Source organism: Lagopus leucura, unplaced genomic scaffold (genome assembly GCF_019238085.1).
Source record: "Lagopus leucura isolate 7727_CA_CO unplaced genomic scaffold, USGS_WTPT01 Super-Scaffold_1, whole genome shotgun sequence".
Classification (NCBI taxonomy): domain Eukaryota; kingdom Metazoa; phylum Chordata; class Aves; order Galliformes; family Phasianidae; genus Lagopus; species Lagopus leucura.
This window is the reverse complement of record NW_024962250.1, coordinates 36213547-36230670: the sequence shown is the minus strand read 5'-3', so window position 1 is coordinate 36230670 and position 17124 is coordinate 36213547. Positions and strand designations below refer to the sequence as shown.

The 17124-nt window shown below is 39.0% G+C and overlaps 1 protein-coding gene across 5 annotated transcripts in view; it reads left to right on the top strand.

Annotated features, from left to right (window-relative positions):
* The window catches only part of SYNE2 (spectrin repeat containing nuclear envelope protein 2), a 171750-nt gene that overhangs the window by 84211 nt on the left and 70415 nt on the right, over window positions 1-17124 (top strand). For 4 of the 5 annotated variants that reach the window (XM_042865498.1, XM_042865528.1, XM_042865508.1 and 1 more), the window contains exons 57-67: window positions 2018-2158; window positions 2492-2674; window positions 3264-3401; window positions 4800-4985; window positions 6039-6161; window positions 7294-7476; window positions 11290-11415; window positions 13610-13804; window positions 14412-14483; window positions 15193-15312; window positions 15888-15995. In XM_042865498.1, coding sequence (XP_042721432.1) covers window positions 2018-2158; window positions 2492-2674; window positions 3264-3401; window positions 4800-4985; window positions 6039-6161; window positions 7294-7476; window positions 11290-11415; window positions 13610-13804; window positions 14412-14483; window positions 15193-15312; window positions 15888-15995 — 1575 coding nt within the window. The remainder of the gene's footprint in view (window positions 1-2017; window positions 2159-2491; window positions 2675-3263; window positions 3402-4799; window positions 4986-6038; window positions 6162-7293; window positions 7477-11289; window positions 11416-13609; window positions 13805-14411; window positions 14484-15192; window positions 15313-15887; window positions 15996-17124) is intronic. The other variant, XM_042865518.1, reaches the window with a different exon arrangement.

Here is a 17124-nt window from a genome sequence, read left to right as displayed (position 1 = left end):
ATTGTCTTGTGCTGTAGTTATTGTTTTTATTCATTTCTTCTCAAAATGAAAAAAAAATTCAGTTAACTTCTTGCAGAAATAATTATGCCAATTTTGAAGACTAAATTGTAGTTAATTTGATAGAACCTGAAAGTTTAATGAAACAATATTTAAATCCAATGACTCTTTTTGTCTGTCAGATTATTCATTTGTTTTATGCTGTATTGAATATTTAGAGACCTATTCGTTACAGTTTCTTAGCTTTAATTAGGTTTATTTTTACAGCTTTCATTTCAATTTGGAACAAGTCTTTTCAGAACTGACAACTAGATAGGAGAGAGAAGGAGAAGGAGGAATAAAACAGTGTTTATGCTTTGGGTTGATTTTTGTTTTTGGTTTGCTGTTTCAATTTCTGAGATGAAAGATTATCCCAGTGCATATGTTACATGTTGAAGTGCAAGAATTGCCCTGGAAACATTTCGGTTTTGAGTAGAGGAAAACAGTACAGAATGCATTGGAATTTTTTTAAATGCCTGAAGGAAGCCAGATGAATTCTATGGGAACTGGAGATCTGTGTAGGCACATAGCAGGAGGTACCAGTCTGTGCTAAAATGAATTAACTTGTCTTGTTTTAATGGCATTCTACTTTCTTCTAAGTAAGCTAACGTAAGAATGAACATAAAATGTATTTCTGATGCCATGCATTTTATGTGACAAGTACTATAAATTCAGACCACTAAGAGCTACTGAAAAAAAAATCCTGGATGAGCAGAACATTGACAGAAACAGCAAATTGTCTGAGGAATGACAGAAGTCTATTGAACAGCCTGCTTTCGTATTTCCAGCTGTGTCACATTGCTCATATGTGATTCTGTTCCATGTTTTTGCTTTGTTTTATAGAAAGAAACTACCACTGCACACGTCAGTAATTTTTCATGCTGAATATACTTCAGGGTAGTAATAATGATGAAATGTTTGGTGATTACAGTCTGAGTTCCTTTTTCCACAGAGTTGTAGACACAAAGTATGGATTGGACTTCATAATTTGTTTTGTATAAGCACGAGTACCCAAGAGAAGGACTGTAGGTCTTTTTTCCTATACATTTATTTTAATTACTGTAGTTTTATCAACACAGTACCTTAGTATGGGTATTATATTGTTCTGACAATACCTGTCAGAATCTTAATGAACTAACAAGTAGAAAGAAATAAAAGCAAATAATTTACTAAATGAGTGACGTTCCTTATTTCTCTTCCCACAGAAGGATAAGTATTTCAGAATAAGTAGTGACAAACCTGTCACTAAGTGGTAAACTAGAAATCTCATGTAACCACGCGGCATAAAGCTGTGCAAAGTGACGTGCAGTTGAGCTCCATAAATACCAGGCCTGCAGTGCAGGGAATTTACCATGATTTAACAGTACTGATAGCTGACCCTAACAGCTAGCAGGTTTTAGTGAGAAGAGACATCACCTTGGGCAAGCAAGGACTTTCTCACCCCCTGCAGTTCTTCTAGTTCATGGTAACCTGGTACCTCCTTGTGTCTCTCAGTTCTCTGCTTCAGCACTGACTCAACTTCAGCATACCCGAGAACTTCTCTCTTTCAATTGCAAATTGAAAAAATTGAAAATTAGGCCCTTTGGTGTTTTGATTTGAACAAAAAATCCAGGGTTTTTTTGTTCAGAAATTCCCTACACATTGATGCTTCTCAGCGTCCTTATTTCTTAAATGGAAGAAATAATCGAGGCACTGCTGCAGATGAGAAAGGAGTCAGCTGAATTCAGGGAGTTGCAGCACCTTACTAGTTTTTGGTTCATGATTGCCAGTCATTTTAAGGAAGGAGAAAATGTTGAACAAGATGGGAACATTCAGTCTGGTCACGTTGATGCTTCTCCCAGGAAATGTAATTCCATTCTGATGTTTTTAAGTGACTCATCAAAAGGAACATAAAAAGACTTCCAGTATTTTTAGTGAGGAGGTACACAGAAACAAGTGGATCTTTGTAATCTCCACTATCATTTTCTCTTTACTGTGACAGATTAGCTTTGAAAACTTGCAGAGTTCTCCTCAGTATGTGCTGAAAGGAAAAGCAGAGACTATTAACAATGGCCTTCAAGCTATTGAAAAGATGCTGGAACAGAAGACTGAAAGTGTTGCAAAAGCCAAAGAAGTTCAGAAGGTAATTTTGCCTTTTTTTTTTTTTTTTTTTTGGTGGGCATTGAAAGATTTTTGGTTGCTTTTACAGAACCCGGTTTATCAGGAGTATAAAGCTGTCTCCATTCATTCTGTGTCTTTAATAGAAGAGGTACAAGCAAGCATTTACGTGTTGAACATTTACCTTTTCTTTCTCACAGGAAAATGCTTTTATAGCTGTGAATCATGCTGGCAGATGCAGTGTTCTGTTCTTGTTGTATCAGTTCAAAAAGCTTTGCAATTCCACATGCTCAACATGAAGAAAAAATAACTCTTTCTGCCCAACCATATATTTCATTTTTCCTTTCTGTACATGCAGCAAATCTGGGATATGCTGGATCTTTGGCATTACAAACTCAATGAGCTGGATGCAGAAGTGCATGACATAGTAGAGCAGGATTCCTGCCACGCACAGGAGTTGATGGATATCTTAATGACCCCCCTTCAGCATTACCAACAAGTCTCCCAACTTGCCGAGCGCAGAACAGCCATTTTAAACAAGGTAGAGGCAAATGTGAACTTCAGATTTTCTCAAATTTGAAAAATTTGTGTTGTTTTAACAAAGAAGCCAAAGCAATAGCTTTACAACAAACAAACAAAACAAATAAACGAACAAAGGCTTCACACAAAATATCATCAAAGGTTCTCAAACAGATGAAAAGCCCAGAGTAGGTGCGTTGACTTAACATAGCTAAGAATTTCTGGAGTGACAAACATTGCCTCCAGCTTCCAATCCAAAGGACCAACTCTGCATTTTGGTTGGTATGCGTTAGCATGGGCAATCCCTGCCCCTGGATCAGCAGTGTTATGATTTATGATACCAATGTGTTATCTATTTAAATAACATTGCCATATAAATCATAACAGTGTCCCCATGAAATGTATGCCCATGGACACCAAAATTACTCTTGTTTAGAAGATGAAACTGTTCCAGAAAAATTTCAATTGTACTTCTCTATTTTACCATGCTAATCTGTCCTTGATAAAATGTATCCAGTTTGCTTCAAGTCTTGCCCATACGTGTGTTTATCCTAGGCAGTGAATAGGAATGTATTTGTGCCCTTTTATAAAAACTTCCCATTTTTTACTAGGCTGCCAACAAGATGGAAGAATATGATGAACTCTTGAAGGACATGAAAGTTTGGATAGAAAACACCAACAGCTTGCTAAGAGCAGGTGTTCAAAATGACTCCGCAAAAAGACTACACAAGTACACTGATGGCCTTCAGGTAAGTGTTAGTGCAGATGTCTATTCTCGTTATAACTAGTTGCTCTATAAAGACACAGTTTTGCATTCTTCAGCCTTACTGATATAAATAATTTTCCAGAAGTACTTTAAGTGAAAAATGGTTACAGTTTAAGGGCATGAAATAAAGATAGGTACTTTTCGGTGTTGGACTTAATTATCTTGTGTGCTGAAATGGAGAGCATGCATCTACCAAAAATATATGGCAGTGTGCTGCATGGCTAAAATCAGTTATTACTTTTCGAATAGGTACAGTTTTGTACCTGTTCTGTGTTGTGCACATGATCCCAAATAGAGTGGTATTTTGAGGTCTGTGCGCTTACCAGAAACTTCGAAGTGAATCGATGTGCAAGGCAGTTCTCAGTGTGTCTTGAAGGTAATTCTGACTTCAAGAATCACATGTTTGCAATGTTACAGGGCCAGGCAAATGCCAAGATGATTTCTAACAGTATCATATTTAAAATAGAAGTTTTCTGTATGTCCACTATTTGGCTTACACCAGAAGAAAAAGTTGGTGCTCTGAACATGGATTGTTCTATTAAAACTAACCAGAATTTCTTTCCTATATTACAAGAAGAGATTGACATTTTTGGATCAACGTGTTGCAGGTCACACAGTAACAACGAGGAGATGGCAGTTAACAAAATTTGTGTAGTTTTCGCAACAAAAGCTTATTTTCTTTTGCATTTATGTTTTTTATGTGGTCTAGGCTGGAAAGCTTGTGGATTTAGAAACATGCTGGAGGCTCATAATAAAGTTCAGAGATATGGTCAGTCCTTTTCTTCAGGTGGCAGAAAGCTGAGTGAATCACAGATATTGCTTACAACCCCTTCACTATTCTGTATGAAGACATTTGCTGTAATTAATAAAAAAAATCATGCAGATACCAGCAGAAGATGGGAAGAATGTTCACATCATGCACAACTGGCCAGATATTTTCTGCAGAGCTTCAGTTTATTTGCTAACTGATGTGCAGGAAACCCTTTTCATGTCTCTGGCTGACATGTATGTACTTGGGGTCAGCCTGATGACTGCAAAGAAATTTGGGAGGAACCTTCTTTGGCATCTCATGCTTTTCTGTTTTGGGGGTGAGATCTCAGAGTTTAAAACCTTCCTCTACATGACCCATGATCATGTAGATTTATTTTACCTAATTGATTCCCTAGTAGTCATAGCAGAAGCCCCTCAGATTTCTGCCTGCAGGATGCAACAGTTTGGTTTCATTAAGCACGAAGTGTTTTAATCTGAACTAAGCTTTTGAAAGTACATGCACTGGTCAGTGATGTACAGGAAATTAAACTGATTCATTCTGATCCAAATCGCCTCAGAGCTTTGATGTCACCAGTGATGGAGGCAAACTAATTTCTTATTTTGTCTGTAGATGGCTTTGGAAGACTCAGAACAAAAGCAAAATCTCCTGCACAGTGTTTACTTGGAGCTGGAGGAGCTAACGCCTGTCTTCGAAACAGACAGTATAATGCAGCAGCTGAATGAAGCAGAGGAGGAAGTAGCAACGTTACAGCAAGAGATAGCAGAGATTCTTCCACAGATCCAGCATGTGGCTGATGTAAGTTTGGTTGATCTGTAAGTTCTTTTTATCGGAGCATCACCAAATGTTATTAAATGCAGCTTACATTGTCTGCATGTGTCTTAGTTTCAGCTGGAACAGAATTGGTTTCTTCGGAATGTCTGTGTGATACTTTGTTTTGGTTCTAGGAAAAAGACTATGTTGATAACGCACTGATACGTATAGCTCCTGCTAAGCAGTGTTTTATAGAGCCAAGGCTCTGTGAGGTCACATCTGGGTGATGTGCCCATTTTTGGCTTTCTTGGTGCAAGAGACATAGACATTCTGCAGCAAGTTCAGGAAGAGCCACAAGAGTGGTCAGGATCTGTAGCACAGTACATGGGAATAAAGGCTGAGAGAGCTGGGTCAGTTCAGACCAGAGAAGGGATGGATATAGGGGAGAGGCTACTGTTGCCTGCTGCTATATAACTGATGACTATAAACAAGATAGCGCCATACTCCTTAGGGAGGTTGGTCAAACACTGTCTCAGGGACTCAGAGTAAGGGTGAGATCCCCATGGTAGGAGGCTCCCACATCTCAGCAGGATCAGGTCCCAAACAGTCCATGGAAACCTTATAAGATCCCTTCCAACACAGTTTGTTCTTTGACTCTGTCTTCGTGAGAGTTGTCTGGGAGCCATACTGTATGCAGACCCATTTTCCATCTGACATGTCTTCATTTAGAATGCATAATTAGACCTCTTTCTTAATGGTAAATATCAACAATGAAAATTTCGTTGTCACCAGTAGTGATTTATAATGTGATTTTTTAAGGGTATTTCAGTTCCATGCTTGGGGTTTAAAATAGACTAGGTGACCATAGATTATTACTTCTTTTAGATGTTATGACAACGCGTAGTTTGTGGTAGCTAGCCTTTTGGTCAGCAGCAGCTGTTAACATGTCCTGTTAACACATTCTGCATATGCTGCGTTTGTTTTTCAGTGTTTCTTTTTAAGTTTTGAGTAAATGCAGAAATTCATATTGATAATGGTTTTTTGAAGGGAGTTTCAAAACTATACTATCTACAAACATTCTTTGTTCCCAAAATCTAGGAACTGGATGCCATTGAATCTCATGTAAAAATGTTTGAGAAGGATATTATGAAAATGAAGACAATCTTATCATCAGAAGATCTGTTGGAACTTTCTCCTAAAGACCAACTTAAACATGGACAGGTCTGTGAAGGCTCCTATGTACGCTTTTTCCAGCAAAAGCCTGTTTAGTGAATACGTACTGCAATGAATAAATTTTTAGTGTATGACTTTGAAATGTCAGTATTACACATACTCCAACTCTCAGGTCAATGATAGTTATTGCAAACATTATTTCAGCTACACATTTACAGTAACAAGTAGTGAAATCCAAAAGGAGCACATTGGTTGGGCAGAATACTTCAGGAGACCTGAGGTCTGTGCTGTATGTGTCTTTTAGGAGATAACTCAGGACCAGACTCGTGCTTGTCCAGGATGCTGGACATCTATTAGTTGTCAAAGGTTTTTAGATATTCTTCTGGAAAGTCTTCAGCTTTAGTTTCATCTGAAGGGAATAGAATTTACATACACCTAGACAAGTGTGCAAAATGAACTCTTAAATGAGGCTGTTGGGATATCCCTTCAAGAAGCGTAGTCCTGGTCTAACCTAGAACATTTGAAACTAAAGCACAGTTGATAACAACATACCAATAGACAGCCAAGTGTGTAACTATAGTATAAAAGTATTCCTGCTATATTTGACTCTTCCATTTTTGGGAGTGTTAGGACCTGGTACATTCAATAAATATTATTCCACTTATCATCAAACAGTAACTAATATGGGAGTCTGCAAATCAGGCCCTATTTTCACAGAAATAGAGGAAAAATACAACAGATACTTTTAGAAATACAGGCTGAAGGGACTCATTGCACACCTGTTTCATGCATGCAGAGAACTCTTGCTGAGATGAGGTCTCTTGGCCAGACAGCTTTCTTTTCTATAAAACCTGAAATAAAACAAAGCTTTATGGTATCTTTTCTGTCAACTGCAGTCCACATTGTCAGCTGACTGACATGCAAAAATTGTGGTTTTTGTTTTGGGGGAGGAATAAAAATGTTGTCATACAGCTCACAGCTTTGTTATCCAGGAAACAGTTCTGTAATGGCTACATTATGCAGAAAACCTAAAGTGATATTTCTTCTAGAAAATAATATTCACCCACTGCCTGCATTAAATAGAAAACTCAAAAAAACCTACTCTTGCACATCATGCATGTAAATTTGATTTTTTTCACAATTCACTAAATCATTCATCATCTATCCTGTGTCCTAACAGGTTATACTTGACCATATTGGTCCTATGCAGAAGACCATTGTTCACATACAGTCCTATGAAGAAGACCTTCAGCTGCCAGGCGTGAAAAAACAACCTGTCTCAGTCTTCCTAAGAGCAAGACAACTTTTGAGAGAATTGAAAAAAATAGAAAAAATTACTAAGGAACAAAATGAACTGCTGGAGGTAATTGATTTGCATTCATTGATGTTATTTAATTTCATAAGGTATCACCTCAAATACCTTTATTTTACAGGCATGTAGTGCACCTACCATGTTCTCTGTGTAATGTTTTGGGGGATGTTCTAACTTTTTGTGTGTGTGTAATTGCACATTACAACATGACATTGTAGATAGAAAACTGAAATGAGTTTCAGTTGGTGCATTATCTTTGCCTATTTGGTTTCCCAAGCCTACTGTAGTAAAGCAGAGTGATTTAGACCATGTAGTTTCTACTAAACATTACAGAGCCCAGATGTACACAGTGCAGCTAAAATGTGAATCTCTGCCTTTTGTTTTCAGATTGAGAAATTAAGGCATGCGAAGAACATTGCTCTTGTCAGGCTGAATCAGCACAGATTCTTGAAGGGAAAGTCCCATCTCAGTAATTTGATCTGCTTTTACAATAAGGTCAACCACTTAGTGGACAAAGGAAAGGCAGTGGATGTAATCTTTCCAGGTTTTAGTAAGACCTTTGTTACTATTCCTCACAGAATCCTTCTGGACAAATTGTCCAGTTGTGAGGTAACAGGTTCATGCTACACTGGGTGACAAACTGGCAGAACTGCAGAGCTCAAATAATTGTTGTGACTGGGGCTTCTGGTGGCCAGTCATTAGTGGTCTTCCCCAGGGCTTAATCCTAGGACCAGTCATCTTTAATGTTTTTATCAGTGATCTGAGTGGAGGAGTTGAATGCATCCTTAGCAGGTTTGATGATAGTAAATAGGGAGGTGCTGTTGACTCCATGGAGAGTTCAGAGGCTTTGTGAAGCAATCTGGATAGTTTGGAGCATTGAACGGTTTGCAACAGCATGGTAAAAGAGGTGATTCTCCCATTATACTTTGCGTTGGTGTGGCCTCACCCTCAATATTGCTTGTAGTTCTGGGTCTCCAGTATAAAAGCAATGTTAAGACATTTGAAGGTATCTGGAGGAGGGCAACAAAGCTGGTAGAAGTTTTGAAAGGCACATCCAACGAGGGGCTGTGAGGGTGCCAAGTGAAGACCTCATTGTTTTCTGCAGCTTCCTGAAGAGGGGAAGTGCAAAATGAGATGCTGTGCTCTACTCCCTGGTCTCCTGTGACAGGACGAGTGGAAGTGCCACAAAGCTGTGCCAGGGGATGCTGGGGAAAGTACCTTTATCACAAGAGTGGTCCAACATTGGAACGGGCTTCTTTGAAAGGCGATTGATGCTCCGTTCCTGTCAGTGTTAGAGATGTTTGGATAATGTTCTTGATAGTACGCTTTAACTTTTGTTTGACTGCACAGTGGCCAGCCAGTTGGACTAGATTGTCTCAGTAGGCCCATTCCTCCTGTTCTTTTCAGTTTTAAAAGCACCAAGGGACAAACCCAAGCATGCTACAGATGTGCATGCCTGGAGTTGAAAAGAGACAGAGATCTGTATGATCCCTAATGTCTTGGGGTTTTAGTCTTCATACCTTCTTAGGTCTGAATAATTGATACGGTAAAGCACACATATTTCAGATAAAAAGTTACCAGATTAAGTATTCAGTAATTTTTAGAATACTTTTATCCCTTGGAATCCTGGTGCATTGCCATTACTGAGTGTTACCATGAGACTTCTAACTCCTTTATGAAGAGCATTGGTCTATCGGTCAAGGTTTAGATTTTTTACCTTTTTGAAGCAGCTGTAATCTTTTTTTGCTCAGCATTTGCCTTTATTTTATGGACTTCCAAAAATTTGTAGCTGAGTAAAATTTCTTTGTGAGAAAACAGGTTGGAAAAATGAGTTCTTTGCTGCAGTGATATCCAGCTGTGCAAAAAAGACTTTCCCATTCTATTGAGTGGGTTGAAAGTATAATTCTGTCGCCACCTAAGAGATTACAAAGGATACAGCTATTAAAGGATGGCATTTTTCAGTGCTGCATTAGAAGAATAGAAGGTATTCTAATAGACAGAAGGCCACACTGGAGACAGGCTGCCTTTGCGGATACATACTTCATTTTTTTCCCTGCTTTGTGAATTAGTTTGACATTTTAGTGCTTGGATGTGGTTGCACATATTTGCTATCTATACTGTAATACTAGGAACTTCTGTATAATTAAGTTTCAGTTTAACACCTGAAAAAGTCTGACAGAAACAAAACCTTAGTAGATACTGCAGATGCTTCAGGGTAGGGTTTTAGGAGACTTAATGTGTGTTGCCCTTTGTGCTTCTCTTATAGCCTGTTAAGAGCCACACCTATCGCTACCTAAACAGTGTCCTCAGGAAGAGGAGCTGGAAGCCACAATGTTTTACCAGCTCTCTGTGCAAAGGAGTGGCAGTATTTGCATATTTGATGATGTACTGTTGACATTTTTTTAGTATCTGCCTTCACACTCCTGGCAGCAGGGCCTATTCCACAAATAGGTCTTCTAGTTGCTAAGAAAAGCAAAATTTAAGAATAAAGTAAAGAGAGAAGCATTACTTCTTGGTACAGATTCAGTACCACAAATAGGACGTAATGTGTGTTCTTTCCAGAAAAGGATAAAATAAGATTTTCTGCTCCTTGATGGGAGATAGGGAATGGATGAGTGATCTGCAGGAAAGTGACTGCATTCATGTATTGGTCTGAGAGTGGAAATTGGAGTCTAAATACAGAGTATTCTTTAGTTAGTCAGGTAAAATTGAGATACTACTAAACAGTTATGAGAATTTGAGAGTGTAGGTATAGGTAAGACTCTCTCTTTTAGAAGTACTTTTAGTTTCTTATTTAAGCTGAGCATGAGCAGCAGAATAACTACTTTTCTTCCCCTTGTCTTAATGTATGTCATTAAGATTACAGACTGCAGTTAGATATCTTTTTTTTTTTTTCAGTGGGAAAAACACTTTCTGCCTTTTGAAAGTTGTAAGTTAAAAACTAATAATGCAAAACTTTACTAACATGTGGGAGTGATTGCTATTGCGAAGAGGTGAATGAACAAAGTAACCTGCTGTCTACAGAGTTGCATTTTCTTCGCTATCTTTTTCAGCCGCCTGAGGAAAAGTCTATTGATACTCTCTGATTCTCAGCCCACGTGCTGAGGAACAAAGCTACAAAATGTTTTGCAAAGTAAATGTTTTCACAAGATATTACTATTTGTATATGTAACAGTTTCTTAGTTACCTGAGACATTGTGATAAGCTGTGGCAGGCAACATTAGCAATGAATGTGGGGAGACTGCAGACTTCTGCATGGAGTGCTGGTTGATGAGATTTTGCTGTTACTATCAAATGAATAAAAGTGAGTTTGGCTGTTGATGACATATAATAGGCTTTCTCCATAAGTCATGCAAGAAGAGGAAGCTCACACAAGGTGGAAATATTTATTTGATAGAAACTATTCAAATTGTTAGAAACTGTGGTTGGCTTATCTTCTGAGCTGCAGTTTCTGCCTGGACAGCACAGTTCATTTCTGGCCGGTGCAGAGCTAGCTGGCAATAACAACCTGAACACTAATTAAAACAGGTAGGCTTTCTAACTTGATATGAAACCAGCCAACCCTGTAATTTCTCTTTATTTTCAGCTTCTCATAAATTGTGGTAAATGTGGTTAAATATGTTCCACTTTGCATTTTAAAATTCATAGTCCTTCTCTAGAGTAGGCAATGATATGCTTCCAGGCAGAACTCTGAACGTGGTGAAGATGGAGTTCTGCAGGGTTAGCAGAGCAAGCACAATTTCTTTTACATCTAACTAAAGAAGGAAAAGAGGTTTGAGCACTCTTTGGTGCAATTTGCATTACTGACCAGTTTGTTTATGTCCTAGTTAATACAAAATTATTTCAAGAGTTACTGTTTCACAGGAAGCTGTGAAGAAAACAGAAGAATGTGAGCAAGAGATTGAAAAGCTGAAACAATTCCTAAAGAATCACTTGGCTGAAAAATCAGATGAATATCAGCCACGCACTCAAAAGGCTTCTTGTCCAGAGGTGGGTTTAATGTCATGCCCTAAATTTATGATAACATGTAGCACTGATGAATAGTAGTGTGCTTTTGCTCCCTGCTCCAGTCAAGCAGGCAATTGAACACTGTGGTGTGACTGTAGGTACATAAGTTGCTGTATACCAAGAGATATTATAATCAGTACTAGTTTCAAGTTGGGCATATTTTTAATGTCACTGGTTTTGATGTGCTATTTGTACCTGAATCAACTTCCAGTGAAAATTAAGTGCTGTTTTCAGCTGTTGTGGTGAAACAGTATGCAGCACTGATTGCTTGCCTGCGCTCATCATCCTGCTACATGTTAACTGGGGTAGCACCTTGGGATAGTGCATAAAGAGAGCACTGTGTCCCTTTCTGATCATTGCAGTGTTACTTTTGGTGATTCTGGTTAGGGTTTGATCTTCTAGGTCCCTTTCCTCGTCCTTGCTGACATGCTGTGTGTTCATCAGCTGGTGACAGGTGCTGTTTTTTGCCAGCAGTTGGGTCCTCTCTGTAATGGATGAATTGCTTATTTGATGCAAAAGTAAGAAGTGTTTTAAAGACAGCACTGCAGAAGTCGGGAAATGACTAATCAAGTTTAATGAGTATTTTTATAAAGTGCCTCTAAGAAGCTCAGCTTTTTGCAGTCAGCAGCAATACAGTTAATAAACATACATCATACTTAATAACTATAATCTCTCAGTTGTTTCCTAAATACATAGTTGCTCTGCTTTCAGGTGATTGGATGTTGGATGCTAGTACTTCTCGTTTCCTGGCTCTTGTTTTTGTCTTTGAGCATAAGACTTTCTGTTTAATATCTCTTGTTTTAGAAGATGTGTTTCACAGTTGTAGCATTTCATTGATAGATGTGGCACTGGAATTGCCCATCTTATTGATGGGCTTCAAATGAGGAAGTTGTGTCAGTAAAGATTTGGTTTCTTGCCTAGTTAAGTTGGCAAAGCAGTAGCTGACATTTGTGCTATACAGTCTGCTCCTGCTGTAAAACAAATACGAATATTATTCCTAGCAAACATTTATAAATATATGGGAAATTGGCAAATTCTTCTTTTCCTGCCTTCACCCTCCTAGCCATGCGGCCACAGTAGCATTGTTTATGGAGGAAGCTGTAGTTGAGACAAAAACCAGCAGTCTTACTGCTTTTCTCTATCACAGATTATTACTTGCATAGCGTTATTCAGTCCATGATAGAGCAGCCTCTGGAATCAGTGTCTTTATTATTTTAAGCCTAGCATCAGAGCTTCCTCTGATGGACAGATCCCATTCTGCAGTGGGGTATTTAGCTGATTTTTAGTTTTCTAATCAAGCCATAGTACTTCAAAGAGCTTTAGCACTGCCAGTAATGAAGGGGGTGAGGTATTTTATTGCTTACCCATCTTGGTCTGTTACTGGTTCTGCTTTCTTTGCTCACCTGGAAAACAAGTGGTGAGGAAAGACCCCTAGAAAAGGGCTTTGAAGGCAGAACACTGACTAGAGTAACAGTTATGAACAAGGAGGGAAGCCAGACAGATTTGTTTCCCTTTTGTTAACGCAGGGTTATCTGGGTTATTGTTTAGACCCAAAGAACATTAAACATGTTCCTTGTACTGTCTGAAGGACCATATCTCCCAGTGTCATATTCTAAGACGTGGGATAATTCTTGTCCCTAGCTGTGTTACTGAAACCCTCCATTTTTTATTTTTATTTTTTTTTGTTTGCTTCTGTTAACTCAATTTATGCAAGGAAGACTCAGCCCTGAATTACCCCTAGCTGTATTTGCCTTCATCTAGGCTACCCCAGTTGTTCTGTGTCAGGTTTCCAGAAAAGGTGGTTGAAAGTAATATCATCTGCTTTGACTCACAGAGTAATGTAACTCAGCTACATTCCCTCTGTCCTGAGGGAAACTCATATTCCCCTGGCTATGCAAGACCTAGTTTGATTCATTTATCCAGCCTTCCACATTTCCTTCCAGACTACCAACTGCAGCCGTACAGGTGGCAAGCGCCGTCCTGAACAGAATCTGCTGCTATTGTTTTGCATGTTTCAGGACATTTCCTGCACTGACAATGGGGAACTGTCCCAAAGCTATGAAAAAGGGAAGAGGGCAAATAGACCCATTCTCAGTAAGACGCAAGGTGTCATTTGTTACTTTACCTCTTGCTTAACTAAGAAAAACGCGTACTTACAGATGTTGTTGCTCCTTAGGGAGAAATGGAAGCTATAAAAGAAGAAATCATCAAGCTGTGCCAAAGAAAGGAAGACATCCTTACCGGGATGAAGAATTCAATGTCTGAGCTTCACCAGCGCTTACAGGAAGAAGTGCCTGAACCAGGAGATGAGCCCACAGCCTCTGTATGTGCACAAACTGACTCCATAGGGACTGATGTTTCCGATGTGCAGGTGAGTGGAGCACCGTTTTGTGATCACTTGCCCAGGAGGTGAAGAAGGAAAGTGTAAAGCCCTTCTTTATCCAGAAGGAGTGGCTTTTGAGAGAGGAGCATCCCTGCAGCTATGAAGCAAAGTTACTTCTCTCCTTTTAAATGGTCCAAGGAAGACTGGGTATGATACCTGGCTAGGAGAAGGCAGGAAGGAGGTGTGCCTCAGGTTATTTTTTTGCATGAGCTGTTTTAACATGGAGTTTACACTAAGTGATCAGCAGCAAAATGTTAAATGCACGTATTTACTGATAATGATCAGTCGTTGAGGATTTTTCAGTAAATTCAGCAAAATAAAATTTGTCCCAATTACATCTGTGATGTTGAAACACTACAAAATATTGAAAAATCCCAGTTTTTAGAGGTGTTTAGGAGCTGTAGCTGTTATTAATTAATAACTTATCGCTTTACTTAATTGCTTATAAATTACTTTAATGTCTGGTGTCAAATGCTCAGTGCTTGTCCAAAAGTGGTCCCCACGTGGTAATTTTCTTTTAGTGTACAGGCAAAAGGGCAGAGGCTTTTACTATTTAATGTGAGTAATTGAACTGTCTCTTTTGTGTATTTTGTAGCTGAAGAAGAGAGGACTGATGTCCCTTCTGCCCTGTTTAGATGAAGAGTCAGAAGATGCTTTTCACAGCAAGGTAAGTTCAGTATATGTCTTACATATACAGATATGTATGTGAGATAAACTGATTTGTTACAGATTATAAAAAAGTGTAGATATGAAATAATTTAGAGTAAAATGAAGCCAAGTTTGTTACACCAAGAAAAAGTACGAAGAAACTGAGCTTGAATCAATGTCAGTATTACACAGTAACTCATTCTGTGATGTGTGGTCCTACTTTTGATGGAATTACTTATACAGTAACACCTTTATGCATGTGTTAGTAGCAAACATGAGCCTAAAAAACAAGGTTTAAAAGTGGATTTTCTTTCAGACAAAATCAGACAGCTTCTGGAGAAATGCAGGTTAGATGGTAGCCTGGCTACCCACTCTTTTTTGGTGCAGTTTTCTTTACATACTGGACTTGGGGGTTATTTTGTTTTCAGCAGACAGGAAAAGAGAGAGAGTGATTTGGTGTAAGTTTTGTGTTTTTTTGTTGTTTATTTGTTCGGGGATAGCATGAAAAAGCAGAGGATACTCTTGAGGTCTCTGGAGTGTCATCCAGCTATTGTTCATCTGGCAGAGCCATTAAGCAAGGGAGGAGGTGAGATTTGGGAAACATAAGGTAGATAAACAAGGCAGAAAGAGCTAAGTGTTCGTAAAGGTTTGCAGTAATTTACATTGCCTGAAGGGATGCTTGAGCTTCGTGTTCACAAGCTAATGCTGAGTTGCTATTACTTTCAAAGGGAAGTACAGCCATGGAGATAGATGTGAGCTTCTGGCCCTCATTAAAATACAAGGAAAAGTGTAAGGAAGACAGTGCAACCTCTTGGTCTTCTGGAACCTTGTCAGATGGTGGTGCACAGGTAATGAACTCAGATTTATTTCAACAGGGCAGGAACTCATCTTTGTGGAAAGTGTTTGCAGAAGTCGTAGGTAATGCTGAAGGCTTTGAAGTAAGAGAACTGTAGAAATGCAGGGCAGTAGCATTATTAAGTTGCTCTGTCTTCCACATCACTCTGAATTTTTTCATTTTAAGTGTTCTTTCCTGTTCTACAAGCCCGAAGACAGAAAGGTGCATTTGTTAGGAGTGATTCATTTCATTAACTCCTGGGGAGGCAATAAAATGTACAGTTTGTTAGGAGATTATCTGTGGAAGAGATTCACTTTGTCAACAAGAAGATCAACATCTGATACTCCTGACCAGCTACAGTTTTGGTGGTGTTTTGCTATGTTCTTCACAGTGTCTTGACATTATCTGATGTGTTAGCTACACTTGCTGCTTCCATGTATCTATGTTAAAAGCATAAGAGAACTTATCTCCATGAATGTGCTTGGTCCAGGACTGCTATGCATTGGAGAGCTGCTACTTTTGAGGTCTCTCAAGTACAGCAAGGCAATAATGATCTAAATATTTCCACTGTTTTCTCTTTCTCTACAGGATGCTGCTGAGATAGTACGATCATGCAATAAAGACAATGAGGAATCATCTTTGCAAACTCCACAGAGGACAGAAAGCCCTGGCACAGGTCATGAAAGTCAGACTGTGGTGAGTTTGCAAATCTGAAGTAGGCTGAACGAGGTGACCTTCTGTATAACCCAGCTACTGGTAATGATAATGGTACTGGAGTTTGTGGAAAGATTAATGATATGGTAGGATACCTACAACCCTTAATGGGCTTCTTCAGATTGCTCCTTTGAGTGAAAAAGGTTATGTTCTGATCTCCTTGAAAATTAAGTTTTCTAGGAAACGAGATGGAGTATTGTCAGGAAAAAAGATGCTGGCATTCATAAAGGTGTGAATGGGAGGATTAAGGTGATAAAATCTGCATCAGTTATTGGATTTTGAAGTGGCAGTTAAAGGAGAAATGAATAAGAATAACCCTCCCATATTTTGCTTCTTTGTGGAAAACATGTGCTAGCTTATAGAGGAATGGGCAGCAGCCTATAGGTTACATGCAGAAGAGTGTATGGAATAGTCTTGAACAGTCCACCAAGGCCAGGAGCAAAAGACTGGTAGCAGAGCAGCCTCAGCTCTAGCTCTTAAATTCTAGCAGCATGGAAGAAGCTAGAATCCATCATTGCCTGAGGCAGGAGCACGCTCTCAAGTCACTTTGTCTCTCAGTGCTCCTTGACTCCTTATATCATGCATGACTTTCAATATATATAGTTCAATAATGGAAAAAAAAGGCATTGGGAGAATTTGATGTGCCCTTTTTTAGTTTCTCATTCCTGTGCAGGAAAATAATACATAGCTAAATGTTAGAACTTAGTCAGCAGCTTTTAATTGCATACTAATATTATAAACAATAGCATTCTGCCTTGTATGAGTGAGTGTATCATATATGGCCTGTCTGTACACGTGATCTCTGTGTCCTTTTTCTTTGCTACTCTGCAACACTGTTGGCTTCTGCTCGTACAGGATGTTTGTGAGCTCCTTTTGCAAGCAAAGGAGATGAAGTCACTCCAGTCCCCAAGCACAGAAAGTTGTTCAGCTGAGCTCTCACTGATTCTCTGTGTTGTACTGAGCTGAGATACTTGCTGCACTGAGTAAATCTCAGTTGAGAGTAATTGACATTTAGACCCTTGTATAAGAGAGACTTCATCTCCAGGTCAGGCACCTAACAAGATAACATATACTGGTACTTCTGTGTGCCACCACTGTGTTTGTCAGCCTC